Here is a 20,801-nt window from a genome sequence, read left to right as displayed (position 1 = left end):
AACACTGTAAGCACTGTCGATATCAGAACTTTCAATAATCAATTTATTGGAAATCCGATATCGAGAACATGCGATATATTGATTATTCCATGTAAAAAATCATAAAGATGACACTTCGATTAAAAAAACAAACAAAACAACCAATCTTAAGTCCCCATTGTCTAGAATGGGCAGTTTCTTTTGAGGTTTTACACTGGGGGAGACCGCAAATTCCAGCAAACGCAGAGCACAAAGCGCCGCTGCTTGGCATTTTGGGATGTGTTATTTTGAGTCACAAGCACAAGCTGATGCTGAGTTTTATTTCATTTTCAACATACAGCAAACGTTAAACACAAAGTAAAAGCACAAACTGGAGATTTATTGTGACGATAATTTGACACCTTTTTGATATATCATTCCTCAATATCGAACATTTTGATATTTCGATATGATTAAAAATTACTATCGGCGATATCGATATGAAAATAATACTGAATAATCGAGTAATATCAATATATTGACAATGCTTACAGCACTGGTCCCCATTGTTACCATTTATTCCATATGATTAAATATGTAAGTACGCATGCACCTTTTGCACTTTACAGTATAGTCATGATGAATAGAAAATACAACAGCTTTGAAAAATCAGTGAATTCGAAGATGAAAATACAACTATCAAACCGACCAACTTTTTAGTATATCCCAATGAGGCCTTCTCAAAAAAATTTCTTTGAAAAAATCTTGAAGATTATGGGAAAAATTGAAACTATGAGCATTAACAATGAAAGTCAAGATACAGGCTACAAGTTCATGCTTTCAGAACAATCTATTTTCACGATAAGTACACAAACCCACTCAATTTCAAACTTACCTCTGCTCTAATGATTTTCTCCATGATAGTTTCCAACTTCTCAGAAGCTTGACATGTATGAACGCCTTCAAAGTACGTCTGTCGAAACTGCAGGGCTTGCTGAATTGTGATGTCCAAGTTGTTGTAGGTTTTCTCAGCGGCAAGATTCTAAAAACGAGAAGCACATCACGTAATTAACAAGGGCATAAAATGGCCAACCTGGCATACACACGCAGTCTTATTGTCATAGGAGTCCCATGTTCCTTACGTCACCATTGGTTGATATTAGCCCGTTATATAAATCAAAATAGATCTGGTTTCTATTCAGCTGAAGTCCATTTGATCAACATACGTTGGGCATGACATGAGGATCCTCCACACATCACAATACTTACTATGACATCAAACTTGGCATAGATATCAATGATCTTGTTGTTGTCGTCCACAACTGGCAATGCTGATACTCTACGGTCAACAAAGATCTGTAGAGCCTTGATCAAAGGAGTGTTGGGCCTGGCCTGTCAATGCAAAACAGCAGACATACATTTTTTCAGAGATTTACTCTCAGCAGTGTGTACATACAGGGTTAACATGAATTTCAGATGGAAAACAACTATGGAATGGGACTCAGGATCTGGAGTACTTTTGCTTGACACAAAGGGCCAGCATACTGTCCTCGGACTGACTGACTGACTACGTGACCGAGTCACCGAGTACATGTATAAATAATGTCCTAAACTGAAACTTGCAGGTCCAGCTCAATAAGGTAAGCCTACACAAAATGAGTACAGTAAAAATCACCCTGTCTAACCAAACAAGTTTAAGGGACAGAGCTGCAGGATGTCAATAGGGAATCTTTGTTTCAGTGGTACAGCCAAACTACCGAACTGAACTAAAATTTGCTAAATATGGCTTGTGTACTGAACCAAACCGAACTCAATAGTATATGGCATGTTCAGCAAAATAATGTGAGCAATGTGAATGCTTACTGCAAATACCGTTCATCATGATTCCCATTGGATGATGCTATTATTATAATAATACGGGCATTTTGGACACCTGCCAGCCACTTCTTTTTTTTTTCCCTTCTTTTTCTTTTTAATTCATACACTTGCAATATATTCTACACATATGCTGCCAACCTATTGTCTTTTTATTTGTTTCCTACAAAATTGCAGCTATGTAGAAAGGCAATTCTTCAGATATTGAAACTAACTTAATTTGGGGAAAAAAAATTTATGTGATGCAATACATATGATTATTGTTCACTAAAGTGTTTTTAGTAAGTAAAGATGCACATTTCTTAAGATGTTTCATAAGTTTGTCTTTCCGTGCATAAATTAGCATAATTTATATTACAAAATGTCACACACGTGACCGATCAATGTCACACACGTAACAATTCCTATTTAGTAAAACTAAAGTAGAGGGTGAACATTGTTTATGCATTCTGTAAATCACAATAGACTAGTCTTTATACTCCAAAAAACGTATGTGTGTGTGTCTTTTAATAAACTATACTCTGAGGTAGGGAGTGAAAAGTAAATTATGAATACGTTGTCCATCTTGTTCTTTGTGGGTTTTTTTTACCTAGTTATGTAGAGAGACCATTTTGTTCCTCGTCAAATACGTTTATAACGAAATGGGAACATATTCTTTTCCTCCACTTTCACACCATCGGAAGGTGCCCCTTTTTCTGAGGAAGTGCCACTTCTTGGTATTGCCCCCCAGTTTAAAAAGTGTTCCGCTGCCCCTGTGTGGGCCTGGCTGCATCAGACACTTGACGGTCCCAACAACTGACTGGTGTTGAACCCAAACCAAACCACTGTTTGATGCAAAAATCAGTTGGCCATTTTTATGCCGTTTTATTAATCAAACTGTGACCAAAAATGGACTGATTGATTGTTGATGTATACAGCACTATATTCTGGTGAGGTTTTTCTGGTTCTGTAGGGCCAGCCTACAGTACGCTCTGTAGCTGACTGATTGTCAATTGTGAATTAGACTTGTTTAAGCCTCACTGTGGCCCAAATATTAGTCTGAGATGACTACAACCCTTAATAGACAACATGTTGGATCATGGACCAGCTTTGCTAGATTTGCCTAGTCTTGTCCTACTTGGCCAGTGCATAGATCAAAGTATAACATGTTTTGTTTGGCTCTGTTTTGCCACAGAATGACACTTACAGTTGCAATGTTAGTATATGTACCAATACCAAGTTCCTGCAGGCTCTTCTTCAAGAACGCTGGACTCCTGATTTCATTTTTCTGGAACAAAAAAAAAACAGATAAAAAATTACCGTGTGGGGAAAAAAATCACTGCTCATAAAAAGGATTTTAAGTACATCAATTGGCTTTACAAGGGTTATATGAAGTCTTATCAAAACAATATCAGGTTAAAGTTTGATGTAATGGCCTGCAGTTTGGGACCACAAAAGGCCATCATTTTTTCTTTCTGCTCACATGACATGGTTATTTCAGGACATGAAAGAGTCTCTTTCAGTAAAAAATGTGTTTTAAAAAATGTATACACACTTTTAATCATGATCAGTCTTTAACGGTGGAAATCTTGGCTAAAAATGTGGGTTTTCAACTTGGGTTCCATTTTCTCACTCTAATGATTTCTGAAGGACTGAACAACAGATGAGGTAAAGGGTAGAGTCAAGTAAAACAATGTGGTATCGAAAGGGTTAATCATGTATGACGACACTGTGTCATCCCTGCTGTATCGTCTACATTGACACACTGGTTGGCAAAGTCTGAAAACCTCAATTAATACACTGCAAAACCCATAATATACTGCTTGGAAAGCAGGATCTGTATTTCCAATAGCAGGTTATCTGTATTGCGGATAACTCTATGTATTCTTGAGGGACATATTTAGATTGATTCAACGCAAACAGCTCTCCTTACCAGCAATCCAAGAAATTTGAGGATCCTCTTGTGAGTGAGAATGTAGATGACATTACCAGTCACTGGATCCAGAGCTGGTAGCCGATGAATCTTAGATTGAATCAGCATCCTAACGGCTTCAAACAAACTGGGAAAAGAAATGTGTGTGCTTTACAATCACAGGTAAGACATTATTACAATGGGTTGCCAACGCTGTCATTCATTCCATTCCCTTTATAGGCCTTGACAACCAATAACTATAGGAAACTGGTCAGGAATCATAATTCCATTAGGAAACTGATCTCAATCAAATATGGGCAGTGTATTGGATTCGACTATTAACAAGCCTGCAACATACATGAAAGCAATACCACACACAGCACCATTACTTGCATTAAACAAAAACAAAACAGCTGAGCTCGCCCTAGCAGTGTTGTAGTCAAATTCATCACAAAGTCCTTTCATTAGTAAATCACAAGTCCTTTCATTAGTAAATCACAAGTCCTTTCATTAGTAAATCACAAGTCCTTTCATTAGTAAATCACAAGTCCTTTCATTAGTAAATCACAAGTCCTTTCATTAGTAAGTCACAAGTCATTTCATTAGTAAATCACAAGTCCTTTCATTAGAAAATCACAAGTCCTTTCATTAGTAAATCACAAGTCCTTTCATTAGTAAATCACAAGTCCTTTCATTAGTAAATCACAAGTCCTTTCATTAGTAAATCACAAGTCCTTTCATTAGTAAATCACAAGTCCTTTCATAAGTAAATCACAAGTCCTTTCACAAGTTCAGTCACAAGTAACAGGGGGTGCACAATAGCAAAGGAATCCCTTTGTTACAATTTATTTAATAGCTGATGCCTTGAATTGAGACTAGACGACTTGTGGGGACTTGTGATGGACCGGACTACAACACTGCTATGCAGAACCAGCTTTCTTAAGAGAACTGAACTTTCTTGACAACTCATTTTTAGTGGGTCAATGGGTCTTCAGCACCATCGGGCACTGCCTAGCATTGTGTCCGAGAGTAATCACCAAGGACATGCAGTCCTAATAAATGAGTGGACTTTAGATTCTGATTCCAGAATTGACTCTCTAGTTGACCTTATTCAATCAGAAAAAAAGAAAAGAAACAAAAACCTCCTATACCTAGGGTCTGCAGTGAGGCAGACCATGTATTAATGATTCTGTGACTGACATCAAAGGGGATTCAAAATAAGTAAGATTTGAGGTTTTGCATGGTGGAGATACTAAATAATGAAAGGTTTGCGGAAACACCATGTTTGTTCTAGGATCCCGTCTACTTGGCATCCTCACAGGATGCAACTTCACACTTCATTGATTTCGCCTTTTGCTACTTAAGTGTTCACTTTCTTAGAGTTTAGGCACTCTCCTGAAGACGGTCAGAGCATACTGACCGGAACGTCGAGTTTATACCTCTGGTTCTTTTCAGAACCATTTTTTAGTTGAGAAATTATTCGCACATGGTGTTTCCGCAAACCTTTCATTATTTGGGATTCAAAATGATGTGCAGTATGAGTGTGACAAGTCGATGTCACTGATTACAACCACAGTAACAAGACATGGATTCATTGAACATATATACCTGGCATCTGGATCAATCCAAACAAGAGGTCTTGCCTTCTTACTCAATACATCTACAACAAGGAAAAAGTAAGACAAGTCATATGACCATTCTATTTACTTATGTTACTGTCAAATGTTGTACGTGTCTGATGTCAATGTCACACATTGTAAACATTCCAAAGATGGGTTGTCTTACCTCTCCAGGTTGCTATTTTGTGCTCTTCCAGTTCATCCATTTTCACCTTCATATTGAGAGTTGAAAGTATGAAATATTAAACGTCAATATAATGCCTAAATATTACTTTTATAATATGACTTAGATTTCAATATAACTTTAAACACAATCCCCAGTGGAAGCTATGAGCACACAACCAATGCAACTACAAACGGGAAATGAAAGAAAGCAAGACAGACCTTGAAAAGGGCCATACCTAACAAAAAATTAGGAATTGGGAGCTTAAAGTTTGGTGTGTTCATTAGATCCATAAACAAAGTTTTTGAAGTTTAAACAAAATTTGAATATTCACCACACAACCTGGGGGACTGTAAGTGTGTTTGGCAAAGAAAGTTCCAGAAATGCTTGTCTTCAAATATCAAACAGTGCAGTCAGGCTACTGAAGGTAATTTGTTTTTATTCTATTGGTTGTTAATTCATCAAATTAACATTTTTCTTTCAGTTGTTTGTTTGTTTGTTAAATATCTTCATAATGCAGCGGCACTTTCTGGCCCCTGATCAAAAGTTTACCTTGGATTGACAAATGGTTTCTTTTCTTTGCCTTGACATTTCAATAAAAATGAATATTCTTACCAATGGGGACTTATAGTAGTTCTCCAGAATGCAGATAAAGTCAGTTATTGTTAGCATACCTGTGAAATGATATAATAAACAGGAGTCGACTGTATTGAAATCGTTCACACTCAATATCCCAATATCTAGATATTATATCAACATGACCAATTCTTTTGATTAGACTTTTAATTTCCTAAGTATATCAATAATGTATATTACAAAATAACTCACCAACAAAGTCTTGTTTTTCGCTGTCCCACAAGGGAGCTGCTCGGACTCCATTGTACACCAAAGCAAAGAATGCCTTCTTAACCTATCAAAAGGAACAACATCACAAAGGCGATGCAAATTAGAGGGGTAAGTAACATGCTTCAACTTTGCCTTGAAATTGCCCGTGTATTATTGGCATCCTTTTCCAAGTCCTCAAATCTACTGCCATATAAGGATGTATAGCAGGAATCTAGCCTAAGCACCAAGGCTGCGCTGACTGGGTACGTCAAATGAGCAGGCATATGAGTGTCTGCACACACAACTGACACAGATATGTTAGAAATATACAATTCTTCACAGAGACTCAACTCAAGTCTGGGTCCCAGTCCTTTTGTACTTTCTTGAACATTTTCAGCATGCGCTTTATAGTCCAAATGTTCAGATTCCTTATGCTGTATTAATATTATTACTTTGCCCGATAACTCAATTTCATTTAGCTTTCATCCTATGAGATTAACAAATTAGGGTGTCATCTTTATAATGCATGCAACAAGCATCATTCTTATACCTTGGTAATAGATCGTGATGTTTTATTGGTCGAGAACCAAGCACGTGATGTGCCACAAACACGCATGTATGGTGTCAGGGTACACCCCATGGTACATGAGTGATGTTCCCCACGGGGTACATTACCTTGATCGTCCCCACTGCTGAAAGTGTTGTTTCTATTGCCTTGTATAATAGAAATAGCCCGGGTAAGAGGCTTCAGAGGGCGCGCACACACGTGCATACACATGTCGGATGAACGCGTGCGCATAGAACATGGTCGCAGCTGTGATTGGCTCGTAATGGGGCAGGGATTAATGGATTGGTGTATTCAGTGAAAAGCTAAATTAATTTCTGTTCCTGTAAAGTGAAAAAAAATTGTGCAAATGTTCACGGTGCAGTAATCGCGGATCTTTTCAAAATAATATATACTTCTGCTATTACTGCACAGCAACTGGAGGAAATCCACAATTTCAGACGCTTTGAATCTATTACCATGGTACAACAAAACAATTGTTGCCTGCCGTGATTGGGGTCCATGGGTTTTGTACACCCTCTGGCACAAGTGGCACCCTCAGCTTCGCCTCGGGGGCCATTTGCACCCTCGGGTGCACAAAACACCATGGACCCCATCACAACAGGCAACAATTGTATAATTCTCCAATTGTATATTTGCAATATGGATTTTGGAATGCTGATGAGTGTAAGGAAGGTCCTACAACTCACCAACAACTGAACATCAAATACCACCAGCTTGGCACTTGTTGGAATGATCTCATAACATTTATGACTCTTCATGAAGCGCACAAATGTCATCTCCTCAGCTTCTGTAGAAAACAGAGAACAGCAACATTGTGGTACACTGGAAATTACATATAATCCAGAATGTTCCATTTATAATAAAAAGTAAAGGGACAAACGATAATACAAACAAACTTCAGTTTGAGCTTCCTAATAAAAACAAAATTACTAAAAGAGAAAAGCTTATTTTACCATTTGATTAAACTTCTTAAAGTCAACCCTTTTCCTGTTCAGTGAATTTATTGGAGTATCGATTTTGTACAGGGTGTATCAAAGAAAGGTAATCCAAAAACATTGGGTTAATGTATGTAAGTTAGAAATTGTACAATGTCAAAGTGGCTCCATCTTAAAGGGTAGGTCATTAGCTTTCAATTGATACCTCATTTGCATATTTTCAGTCACAGATGACAGAGCACATTTGATTGCAATATAAAGGCAAAAACCTCTTTTTCCAAGTTTGTTGAATAAGTGGCGAGTTAAGCTCTCAGATGAATGTGCTGTCTCTGTGAACAGTGTGTTAAAGGGGTATGTTGGAGATGTTATTCATGTTATCCATAAATAATTTATCATTCCAAAGATTGTGTTTTTCAAAATTGCCTAGGGAGTAAGGGTAAAAGACTAAACAGAAATTGTTTTGAAAAGATTGATTTAATCATGAAACATAATACATGTATTGCATTTCTTTTCCAAACACTTTCAACATGTCTGCCTCACATCACACTTTTTTGACAGCTCAATTCACTACTGAAATCAGGCCAACTTGGAGACAGTAGGTGTTGACCTTGTGATGATGATGATCAATCACACATTCATTGACAACATTATGATGTATCGTTTTATGTTCCAGCATCTCTAACTTGATATCTCTTTCAGTGAACTGTCCACAGCGACAGCGCATTCTTCCAACAGCTTAACTCAGCACTGATTCAACCAACTTGGAAACAGAGGTTTATTGGATTTGTTTATAAATCAGTGGTGCTCGTTCATCCGTAACTGAAGAAATGCAAATAAGATACAATGAAAAGCTAATGAACTACAGTACCCTTTATGATGGGGCCACTTTGACATGTTTAAGTTAAAAACTTGTACATATTAACACATTATTTTTGAATTACCTATTATTTTCCCATACACACTGTAATCAATCTATGACAATAAACTACATTTGGTTGTATTTAAAGAGGGTCTACCCGATGTTCCCCAATACCTATGTTCCCCTATACCGATGTTCCCCGAAATCCTTAGGGTTAGGGTTAGGGTTAGGGTTGTAGGGTAAGGATCTTGGGGAACATAGGTATTGGGGAACATAGGTATGCACCCATTTAAAGCAAGCATAATGCACTCAAATTTAAACATCTGATAGGATCTGATTAATTTTTAAAAAAATTCTTGTTTGGTTTCACACATACTTTATAAGTATTGATACGATGGAATTTTAATACTTTAAAAGCTTGTTAGATGATTAACTGCTAGCCCTTTGTACTTTATGCTACACAACAAATGATTCTCATTTTCTGTGAAAAGGCAATATCAGACTTTTGTTGACATTTCACGACGCCCATCAACAACTTTCAGTTTGAAGCACTAGTTCAAGTTGATGAGGTTACAGTAGTTGCAAAATGTGTTTCTCTTGTCTTTAAGCCGTATCAAATATGTACAGGTACTTTGGCATACAGGAAATCTGAAAAACAGCAAACAGTCATCTGAACCACTGCACTTCCATGCAACATACATGTACATGTGCACTGCAGCACCCAAGCAGTGACTCCTATAATAGTCAGCCACAATATAGCATACAGCTTCAATGCCCAAGGCGTCGGCTTTTCTGCATAGTTATGGTATGCAAAAACGTATTTTGTGTGTGTGTGTTTATCTTATTTTCCTTCCCTTAAATTCCATTGATTGTGTACATTTGGTCGGCACTTGAACATTCAGTAGGCTCTATCTTATTCTATTCAAACTTGGCACTCAGACAATGTGCTAAAAGTGTACATGAACATAATGACGCCATGATAAGCTCCTCACGTGTGATATCAACTTAAAGGGAATATACAACATTTGCAAACATCAAAAAACAAAACTTCCAAATTATTATGAAATACCTTACTGGACTGTAAGTGAATAATAGTCTCAAGCATCCTGTAAAATCATGGCACCTTGTGCGCTGTCATTTAAACAAAAAGTATAATTTTTTTATCAATTTTGTATCCACGCTGGAAAAAAACGTACATTTCTTACCCTTTTTATTTTTATTAGTCCACATTTTGTTTGCAAGTGATTACAAATATCCGTCAACAGATGCAAGTTAGCTAGTCTGGTCTGACCTGACAATTCCCGAACATCTATAAAATGCTCTGTTTCCTCTGAAGTAGGGTCAGGGAACCAGACTACAAGAACTGGTTTTTCCAGCATCTATGAAAACAAAACTTTTAACAGGTCAGTGTATCAATATTTTCTATAAAATACTCATTCCCAAATCCATCCATTTCTGTAAATTACATCCAAAGCAAATGTTGTATTTTACATTTAATGTTCCATTTTTAGGTCTTATTTTCTAGAGATCTTAAAGTCTGACTGGGTTGAAACTTTGAAATTTTGCACCAGAAATTTACATGAAATTTACATTTAAATGAAACTTTATATTACTTTAAATGTTTCCGTAATAGCCTTTCTTGGACACAAAGATATGTGTACTTTGTGCACCTTTATGACAAGACGTAATTACCAAAGACATGATACATGTATTCAAAAAATGTAACTTCTCAGCTAATGAACTTGGGCATGAAAATAGCTGTTTATCAAGACTACATAATGTGTACATGTACATGTTTAGAGAGATCAAGAAGTTAGACGGCATTTTGATGTCATGGTGTATCATCTCCCTGAGTGGTTTATCTATAGTGGTTTATTGTACTACAAACATTTGGCATTTCACTGCTGAAGGTAATATTAGACACAGAGCCATTAAATTCCCCCTTTATAAAAACAAAAAACATTTCCTCCTGTCATACAACTATTCTACTATTTTTCAATAAAATGCCTTATTGATGATGCCATTATTTACAACCAGCATAATTGCTTAAAAGACTTTTGTTTTCATCAAGTCTCTTTTATTTAATTTAAGCATTGCCATGCTACTTGAAGCAAACACAGATATTTAGTTATGGACTAGAGTTGCCAATTTTTGAAAGATCTGAAAACAATTAAAGAGGAAACTTGAACTGAGATCATGCACTAAGAAAAAACAAGGATAGAGTGCTACTAACTCTAGTCATTTGTGCAATATTAGCAAAGCATTTACATTTTATGAACCATATCTGAGACAGTGTAATTTTATTGGTTAAAATCCTTCAAGTTCAACTCTATTTTATAGCTCCATGTCGTATGTTTTACTGACCATTATTCACCACATTTTAATAGGAATTCCCACTTTTAGGACGAAAATTAATTATTTAAATTTAATAACGAATTGCAGGACCACAAAAAAGGATAAATTGATTTTGTATAAACATTGTTTTGATTGAGACCAAGTATGGTCAGGTTGTAATAAATATTGCTCCTTATTACTTTCTATGATTTCTAATATTACTTTCTGAGATTTCTTTATTAGCCATGATACAACTGCAGAGCACATCAAATGTTTAAAATAAAAGAACGGTTTGTTGATATCAAATGTGATCTGTTCATTATACCAAATTTTTATGGCAAACGTTCTTGTCTCAGATCTGTTTTAAATTTATGTTCCTAATGAAGTGTTTCTTTTGAATTATTACATTAAACATTTTCAGTGACACTACCATTGCTGGATTATGTTGTGTTACGATTCCAAATAACTCGATAACCCTCTGTGGAGTCTAGCCAAAATGTGCCACTTATAAATGAAAGGGACCAGATTTCAAAGGTAAGCGTGAATCAGAAACCAACAACGAGAGGAATTGCTTTAAACAATACAAGTTAAAGGGCCAATGTAATGTAATTATTTTTTTAATGCAATCCATGGAGAGGCACTTTGTATCCCATTTAACCTTACTTTCAATTTTCATTTTGCCATTTTCAAGGGCATTTTGGTATCTTTTTGGTTTTTAAGCTAATGCGAATTTTCATATTCATGAGTAAAAGTGTGATGTCATTTCAGACTGAAACCTCAATGTTAAGCTGGATTCATACTCTACGCGAAAGTGAAGCGAAATTTGTGACGTCAACAATATGTTCGAAGTGGTCCACCATTGTTGATGACGTGAATTTCGCTTCGCACTTGCTTTCGTGTGAAGTGTAAATCGGGCTTTACAGCGATTTCAGCATCATAATTTGCCACAATTTTTGATATTTTGCTGGTGTAAATGTTCTTCTCTTTGGTGTTTCGTTGTTGTTTCAGTACATGACATTAGGCCAATGAGCAAAGTTTTCCCACAAATGTTTTCAATGAGCAACTTTTGGGTTCACAATTTTAATAGAAAACCCCTAAACTGAACAGTGTCTTCCCGAAATGACATCACAGCAACACCGTCCTCATTTTTCAAGAAAAGCATGGAACATTTGAAAGTTTTAAAACTGCGATTTTTAATAAAATTAACAAAAAAGGGATGTCAAATAATTTTCCTACATTTAAGAGTAGAAAGTTGCACAAAATATGAGTCCAAGTAAAATTCATGACATGGGCCTTTTAAAATAACATACCATGTTAATAACTACAGGTAAGATCATGTTAGTGACTTACATTTACTACTGGATCACATGTAAATCCACAACATAGATGGTTAATTAAGCAAGGGAATTCCAAGCCAACAATAACACTATAATTTTTACTCACAACTACTTTCATTCTCTGAATTTAAATTTAAGAGATTGGGAGGTTAGATTAAGAAATCCACTCTCGGAATAACTTCATGTACATGTAAAAAGAAGATTGGGAACACAACTCCAACAGTTTAGAACTTGTAGAACTAAAAAAAAAATGGTTAGACTAATTTGGTTGTGGTGGTAAATAAAAATGGTATTACTGTACTTTTATTCACTTTTTATTTCCAGACTTCAATCAATATTTGACTTAGAATCATACGAAAACATGAAATTACCATATTTAACATACCAAACATACTGAAGTCAGCAGTCTATTAAATGCCAGAAAATCACCCCAAGCATTTTACACAAAAAATACAAAACGGGTCTTTTAGTGTCCACTCACTGGACGATTCAAAAGAAACCCTCTCAGATTGAATTGAAAAATTCACAAAAGTACTTTAATGTTTAGATTTCATACAAAGTAGTAGTCAACTGCATGGCCAAATTCCAAGTGAAAGCCCTTTAGTTTAGTTAGTCGGTAAAGTAATATATAAAACTATAATCTTTGTCCATATTGATCACTTCTAAGACCTGCAAATCTGGTCAGATTGTTGATTTGGATTATGCCATTGAGGGTTTCTATGACTTTGGCCATGTTTTTGCACACTAATCAGCTTTATAACAAAAAGTCCCAAGAGAGATTTGAAGTTGCATTTTGACAGCATTTTAGGACATGTTGCACATATACATGCGAGACCCAAACATTATATTAACACTTTCTTTATTAGACTTTTATAGACAACAGATCACCGGGGGTAATATGGTGTTTTCTCCCCCACCTGATTTAAGTCATTCTCAATATAAGCAGACTAGCAGACTTTCACAACATTAGAATGTTGTGTCCCTTCAATTACTGCTGCACCCATTCAGTTAGTGATGAAATTTAATTCTGACCAGATTTGTAGATTTTTAAAGGTTAGTTTCAAAAATCACAATGTCATTATGATATCTTAAGGAATATGATTCCTATACTTGTTGATATTTATTTTATTATATTTTTCCTTTCCTTTTTTTATAATGAAGAATAAGATATGCATAGTAACAGGTCAAAATGAGAGATCACACACATACTTTTGGTATTAGGAGGCCATTACTTCAGAAGTGCTCAAATACATTTGTGACTGCTGCTCTGTCTGAGTTGGGCATTACAAGTTGATATTTTTCATGCTATTTTTGTCATTAACTGTGCTAGAGTATGCTGATGACAATTTGAAAATATGGCTGATTTAAACATGACTTGAAATCAATGTGGTTAAATAGTTAGATGGTTTAAAATGCTAGCAAAGTGTGTTACATGTACATGTAGGTGGGCATGTTGATGGGGTAGTATGGTTATTACCTGCTGAATCAACCTCCATACTGCCTAAATCATTATCAGCAATGGCTTGTAACTGCAACAACAAACAAATAAACAAACAAACAAAAAAAGGTGGCGAGGTCACAAGGTGATTGAGATAAATAAAAACAACATTGCTCAAGAAAATGAAAGATTTCTTTGGTCAGCATGGAGGTGGTGGAATGAAGGGAAGATGGAGCTAAAGCGCAGTGACAATGACAGAGGTCAAGTGTCTATTGAGAGGCTAGCCATTCCGGAAACAGATAAGAAACCAAATAACTGACCTTTGATTTTCACATAAGATTCTGAATAACATCTCTGAAAAAAAGAAGAATGTTATAAACAATGAAAATGTAAGTACAATGTTGCATGACCCACTTCAACATTGAAGACATCGCCTGTAGACATCACCTGTAGAGACAACATAAAAACAGGTATTGCACTATACATGTAACTTCAGGTGTGTGACATGCAATTGGCAAATTTGAACATGAAAATTCTGCCAACTACTCATTTCATAAATTTATTTTATATTACTCATGTCATAACAGAAGTGATTTGAAAAAGTACGTGTTATGACAACTGGTCCGGCACATTTGTGTTAGTAAAACAGAAGTAAACTGACTTTGACTGGTCTCTAGTCTATTTATGAAATGATACATGAGACTAACTGGGTCAGTCAATGTGGCTAACAACGTTTAACACCGTTCACACTAATTTTTAACAACTTGGATTAAACAGTAAACATGTACCTGCGCTCAACAAAACTGTTAATAACAAAAAAAGGTTTAAGGAGTGACGTATAAGCTTTGCTCATTCAGCATGATTGATGTCTTCAACATTACCTACCCATTCAGCAGCAGATCACTACCAAGAACCCTGCCAATCTATGTCATGCTCAACTACAATGTATACACAGAGTTACATGTATGAAGGCTATTTATATCAGCAGAGGGCAGCACACATACCATTCATGCCAAACATACCGCATCCTCCTTTGGCAATTGTTTTGTTTGGACTTGAAGAGTCCAAACGTGTTCTCGGTTGTACGTGTTCTCGGTCATAATGACAAAATTTCTTTTAATTAATACAAATTCTAAGTTTGTTACATTATTAATATTTCCACTAGTTTGTATACTTTTGATGAACTACAATACTGGTTGAAAAACGGGAATGTTTTAAACAGTGCATTGTTAAAATGATGTAAGAACATTTCTAATAATTACATGTACGTTCAGATTTAACAGTTATAAAAAATGCTTCACAATGGATTGCTTTATAAGATGGGATTAAAATGCTGCCTTACATGTATGTCAGAAGGCTGATACAATATAATGGCTGGCTGTCTCCAGCGCCAGGGTACCATTTTAAGCCAAAATGTGAAGATACATCACTGTCTTCTGACTGTTTATTAAAATGCATTCCTTGTAATAATTAAACCAAACTGTAGGAGAAGTTGCAATCTGAGAATCCTAGTTTCTTTGTTTTGCATTTGTTTGTTTGTGTCCTACGTGTACATGTTTATGCTGATCTGATAAACTGTATCCTCTGGAGACGTGTGTACAATAGGGAACAAAAGATTGTATACGTCTGCACAGGGCAATTTCTATAGATGAACACGTCTCCACAAGGTTTTCACGAAATAGACATATGGATTTTACTCAAAAACTAGAAATTTCCAAGCTATGTTGATCTGCCGCAAATGGAAGAGTTTTAGAAAAGGAAATATTAAGTCCGAATTTCAGCCAAGGAAATTAATTCTGGTTAAAATAAGAGCATTTTAAAAACTACACTTTCAAACTTTACTACACGAGAACAAAGGAACGTCTCCACAACGATACAAATTCCAGTACGCGTAATAATTTAACTCGACAGTAAAGACAAAAGTAACACAAAGGTACAAAAATGACTTTTTATTAGGAAATAGCAAGGTGCTGGGTACATCCATGGTTGTGTGCAAATCTAGGGATAGCTCAGACTTTTTGTTGGCTTTTATACCACTACTTGCATACATGTATCTTCACTTGCATTCAAACAGGCGCTTCAATATGAAGCCTATGCCAAAAGCTAATACACAGTCATTATTATACAAATATAACATGGTTTGAGGGTGGACAGTCGATATTCGCTCCCCGAGGTATTGGAACTAGTTTGTCAACTTCCAATACCGAGGGGAGCTAATATCGACTGTCCACCCGAAATAAACCATGTTATATTTGTTTTACTATACCTCATACATATTCAGTTGCCGATTTTTTCATATATATATGCACCTAAAACAACACTTTCGGAGAAACTTGTACAGCTCACAAAAAGAACATTGTTGCTCATTTTCACTAGTTCGGTAGTTTGCAATACAGTTGTAAATACAGTAATTGCTTGTATACAACTTTCTTTTGAACAGGAGGCATATTTATTGTCCATAAATTTTCTCCACTGAGTACGGCATCATTGAGCCGATGTTCGCGCGTGCGTACTACACCCGTGCGACAGTTCCTCGATTGCTTTGTAAAGCGCATGCGTAGTAGACAGAATTGCTGACTCGAGTCATGTGACTTGGACTCGAGTCGGACTCGAGTCGCTATTTTTGTGACTTGTGACTTGACTTGTAAATACAAGCTTTGACTTGTGACTTGACTTGGACTTGCAAACAATGACTTGTGACTTGACTTGGGATTGCAAAAAATGACTTGTTACCAACCCAAGTCAGACGCTACTCGAGCGACCCAATACACTTTAATTAAGCTATTATACTTTTAATTAGCTTTTTCATTCCAGAAAATAGACCTCAGTGACTGAATCCAGTAAAAATGAATAGTTCCCACTAGTTTCAAAAGTTTTCAATAAGACTGTCTCAACAAACTACAGTTTTCAATGACCAATTGTCTCTTGCTTAATGTATTGGTTGAACAAACTTTGAAAGGAACCTTTCATGAAAAGAAAGTAGGCCTTTGTCAATTGCATGTAAAATACCGGATAGCCTAACCCATTGGTAGGCGTTTAGTATACATGAAAATTGAACAATAAAGTGTTAGAATAATACATGTAATCGAGTGAGTGAAGTCTTTTTTTCACGGTCATCTCAACATTTATTTCTACAATGTAAAGTAAATTTATTAAAGTATACAAAGGGCTAATATCCGACAGATATGTGATAAACTACAAGAATAGTAATTGCAACACATTGAAAAAGGGGAATTAAGGAGGCATGTTCAAAATAACTTGTAAGTTGACGCCAGGTTAATTCTTTTAGCTTATTACAGCTGTACAAAATAATGTGCAACTTGACGTGTTCTTGGACAAAGATACTTGTGACTTGACTTGTGTTTAGACCAAATGACTTGTGACTTGACTTGTGACTGGACCTAATGACTTGTGACTTGACTTGGACTTGCAAAAAATGACTTGCTGCCACCTCTGGTAGTAGACTGTCCCACGAGCAACCCGTGCGACAGTCTACTACGCATGCATATTTAACCTGTGCGTGAATCCTCGCGCGCGCGTTTGGTAAACAGCAAGAATAACATCTGGCACGTGATGGTGAATTGACCAGTGAGAGTTCGGCACTCGATCATGAATATGTATGAGGTATAGTAAAGTGTTTCATTTTACTCTGTACATGTAAGTGCACTTCCAAATATTTGTTTATACTTCTATTGAAACTCAAGGAAATTCACAAAAAAACAAATGCAGTAGGCTGGGACGGCACTTCAGTATTACCAGATAGTCACGATATATTAAAAAAAAAAAACGACCACAAACTCCGGGAAACAATTTCTGGGAAATTTAATGTATAATCCGTCAAATTTCAATTTATGCAAATCATGGGTGCAGATGCAGACTCAGCCATTGGACGGATGGTAAACATGTGCTTGTTAAACACATGCTCTGATCAGTTGAGAGAACTAAAAAAATCTGTACAAAGGCAGTTAAGTTGAACATACCTGTATTAAATTTACCTCTGAAGTCTTTTGGAAAATTCATGAGGACATCCGTAATTTAAGCTATCAATTGATTTTTGTCTGGTGTGATCGGGTCTGGGTGTTTATTTGAAGTAACAAAATAATATGCAAACTTGTGTGCCATAGTCCTGTCAATCAAATCTTTTGGTTGTGACTGCCGCACGTGGCATCCCTGGTTGCCGGCAACCATTGGCATGTACTACACTATCACACTGTGGGTACCAATACCAAATGACACATTCTCTACATGCACAGGCTTAGGCCACAGGGACTTATTAACATTAATTTATTATTTTAATGACATAAAAGTATCCGATTATACCGGATACCATAATATTTCTTTTCACGGTATACCATATACCGGTTATGTCTTTTAATCCAATACCGTCCAACCCTCGAATGCAGTCCAATTCGTTGTATACTCGCACTGCACGATAACTCACTGCTGAGTGAGTTAACGCGTGACAGATGACACTGGCGAAAGTATACCTATGTACAATGTAAATCTATAAAGCCCTTTAGACAACTTGCAGGATTTGAATTTTGGGGTTGGGTTTGATTTAGCGGCACCAGGGTACCCATGTTTAACTTCAATAGGGTACCCAGTTCCCGTAAATATTACACGTAAATACACACCGCTAATTATTGTTACACAATTGAGGAATAGATATTTGCTCCAAAAATGCTTGTGTGTAAAATGCATTACATGTACATGGCCCATATTTCAATGTTATTATCACTCAGATTATAACTCATGTTGAGGCAGATGTTAAATACAGCATTCTCCAAAAGGGGTTTTAGCAGAATAGACCACATTGATACATTTTTTGACATTATCCACCTCATATTTTAGTTTACATTCTTAAATAAGTGTTAAAATTCATCAGTGCCACAGTTACCCCTTCTTGCAGCTTACATGTACATACACGTACAAGCTTGTAATTGCACATGTATACTCAGCACAAAGGCATGAATGCACATTTGATGTCTTGAAAAGCATCAAGTTAATTCTCTGTGATATTACGCCTTTGGCACCCACAATCAATCCTGCTAAATGCTTCCTTTCTGGAGAACACTGAATAATAGGGTTTATATTATGAAGTATGAAATCACATTTAACAGAGTTTATTCAACTCTTGACTCACCGGATGAAATGCTGTTGTAAACTGCTCACCCTCAGAGAACTGCCTCTGCAGATTCTTCCTTGGCGTGCGTCTTTCGGGTTCTTTCTGATAATCCTTCAGTTTCAGTCGTTCCAAACCCAATGTCTGTGGTGAATTCCCAGCTTCAATGTATAGAAATTTCAAACAAAATCAAATCATAAAAAGTGTAGGGCTGTGCCGAATATACACTCATATTTGAATATCCAAATAGCATTTTATTAAATAGAATAATAAAAAATGTTAGCGGTCTCCATGACGGAACTTTACTCATAAATGTTGAGTGGTTTTGTTCTTTGTCAAATGCCAGATTTTTGAAAGCAGCCACATTACAAACATGATTTGAGAGCTTTCGTGGGGAGAATTAGCCCTACATATACTTCAAAACTTACCTGTCAAACATCAACTAGTCAGCTACCTCAAATAAATGTATCGATCCATACATGATGTTCGTTTCCTTTTACCTCAATGTCAATATAGGAATATTTAAACATTCGATCAAATCCAAGTTCAAAAATCTAATTTTTTTTTTTTTACATTTTTCGACAATGCACAGTTACTACAACAGTGTAAAGTGAAACCTACATGTAGCTCATGCAATCACACTGTTCCCATTTTTTAGTGAGAGAGGAGAAAACTGCAGACTTGCTTGTTTTTTTTTAATATCAAAAATCATTTTTAAAAATTGGCGAAACACCTGAACATTGAACAAAACAAAATTGAAAAAAGGTTGTAAATCTTGTATTTTGCAAATTAGAAATAATCTTATTCCAAGATAATTTTTGGTCTTAATCCCTTATAAACATTTTCTTGGAAGTGAGCAAGAAACTATTTCTTGAAACAAGATTTAGTTTTTATATTAAGAAACGTAAAAAAAAAAAAAAATAGCAGTGAATGTAATGTATTGAAACCAGAAGTAGTCATTGGGAAGATTTGGAAATTATCAACTTCTAATTGTTCATTAAATTATCCATTACTCATATGCACTGTTATCATTTTGAAAAAAAAAATGGTTTTGCCTTGTCATTCTCCTTGACATCAAGTCACTGGGCAGGGTTCAAAAGTAGCGGTAGCCTACTAGCCAAATGCTAATCAAAACAGCGGCGGGCTAGTCAAACTATTAGTAGCCCGGCTGGCGAGTCAAAAAAATTTGTGGGATACGGCAAAGATGAAAGCACAGGAAGAAATAAATCATTAAATTCAGAAAGCAAACCTGTATCAATTTGTGTCTAATTTTATGAACTGTTTTAAAGGGTTAAATTATTAGATCTGTTTATTAAAAACACTGACAAAATTGCCTCAAAATAGAACCTGAAAGTACACCATTTTGTCTTTGAGCTTCCAGAACCCTCCATGACCCTTATACAGGCATTTTACACAGGGTTGCCCTTTCTCTTGCTAAAATTTTTGACAAAATGATTTTTAACTGTACTCATCCCGAGAAACATTCATATTTGAATTTTATCTTGGCATTTCACTAGGAAAAAATGATGAGAAATCAGTCGGAAATGGCCAAAAACAAATTTTACTTACGACCTATTTTCTTTCCAAGGTCTCCTTTTTGGATCACGTCTGTTTTCACATCGTGTACTTACATGAGATGAAAATGATAACGACATGAAGATTTACCTACATCCGATGGATTCTAGAATTATTCAGGCTAATTTGGATCACGTTTTAATACAGTTCTTATCAACAGTCATTTTAGATTTGTTTGTAAATGAAAATCAGCCCATCAAGTTTATTCAAAAAAATTGTCCGTCCCAAAAGACATTTTAGTCTCCTGTTCAAGTTTAAGTTTTTACCCAATGACCGCCACAAAATTATTTCATAAATATTCA

At 35.9% G+C, this 20,801-nt stretch overlaps 1 protein-coding gene across 5 annotated transcripts in view; it reads right to left on the bottom strand.

Moving 5' to 3' along the window:
* LOC119719210 (5'-AMP-activated protein kinase subunit gamma-1-like) overlaps window positions 1–20,801 on the bottom strand; it is a 49,605-nt gene that overhangs the window by 3,847 nt on the left and 24,957 nt on the right. For 4 of the 5 annotated variants that reach the window (XR_005269886.1, XM_038188578.1, XM_038188577.1 and 1 more), the window contains 11 exons: window positions 18,946–19,085; window positions 13,842–13,893; window positions 7,586–7,686; window positions 6,335–6,416; window positions 6,122–6,180; window positions 5,510–5,555; window positions 5,333–5,384; window positions 3,746–3,872; window positions 3,020–3,100; window positions 1,228–1,350; window positions 854–1,000 (listed from right to left, as the gene is read on the bottom strand). Coding sequence is in view for 4 of the 5 variants with exons in the window: in XM_038188578.1 (XP_038044506.1) it covers window positions 854–1,000; window positions 1,228–1,350; window positions 3,020–3,100; window positions 3,746–3,872; window positions 5,333–5,384; window positions 5,510–5,555; window positions 6,122–6,180; window positions 6,335–6,416; window positions 7,586–7,686; window positions 13,842–13,893; window positions 18,946–19,085 (1,010 nt within the window). In the remaining variant the exon portion in view is untranslated. Of the gene's footprint in view, window positions 1–853; window positions 1,001–1,227; window positions 1,351–3,019; window positions 3,101–3,745; window positions 3,873–5,332; window positions 5,385–5,509; window positions 5,556–6,121; window positions 6,181–6,334; window positions 6,417–7,585; window positions 7,687–13,841; window positions 13,894–14,122; window positions 14,157–18,945; window positions 19,086–20,801 lie in introns of all 5 variants that reach the window. The other variant, XM_038188579.1, reaches the window with a different exon arrangement.

This window comes from Patiria miniata, unplaced genomic scaffold (genome assembly GCF_015706575.1).
Source record: "Patiria miniata isolate m_02_andy unplaced genomic scaffold, ASM1570657v1 HiC_scaffold_8, whole genome shotgun sequence".
NCBI lineage: Eukaryota > Metazoa > Echinodermata > Asteroidea > Valvatida > Asterinidae > Patiria > Patiria miniata.
The sequence above is the reverse complement of the archived record's forward strand: the minus strand, read 5'-3'. Positions and strand labels throughout refer to the sequence as shown.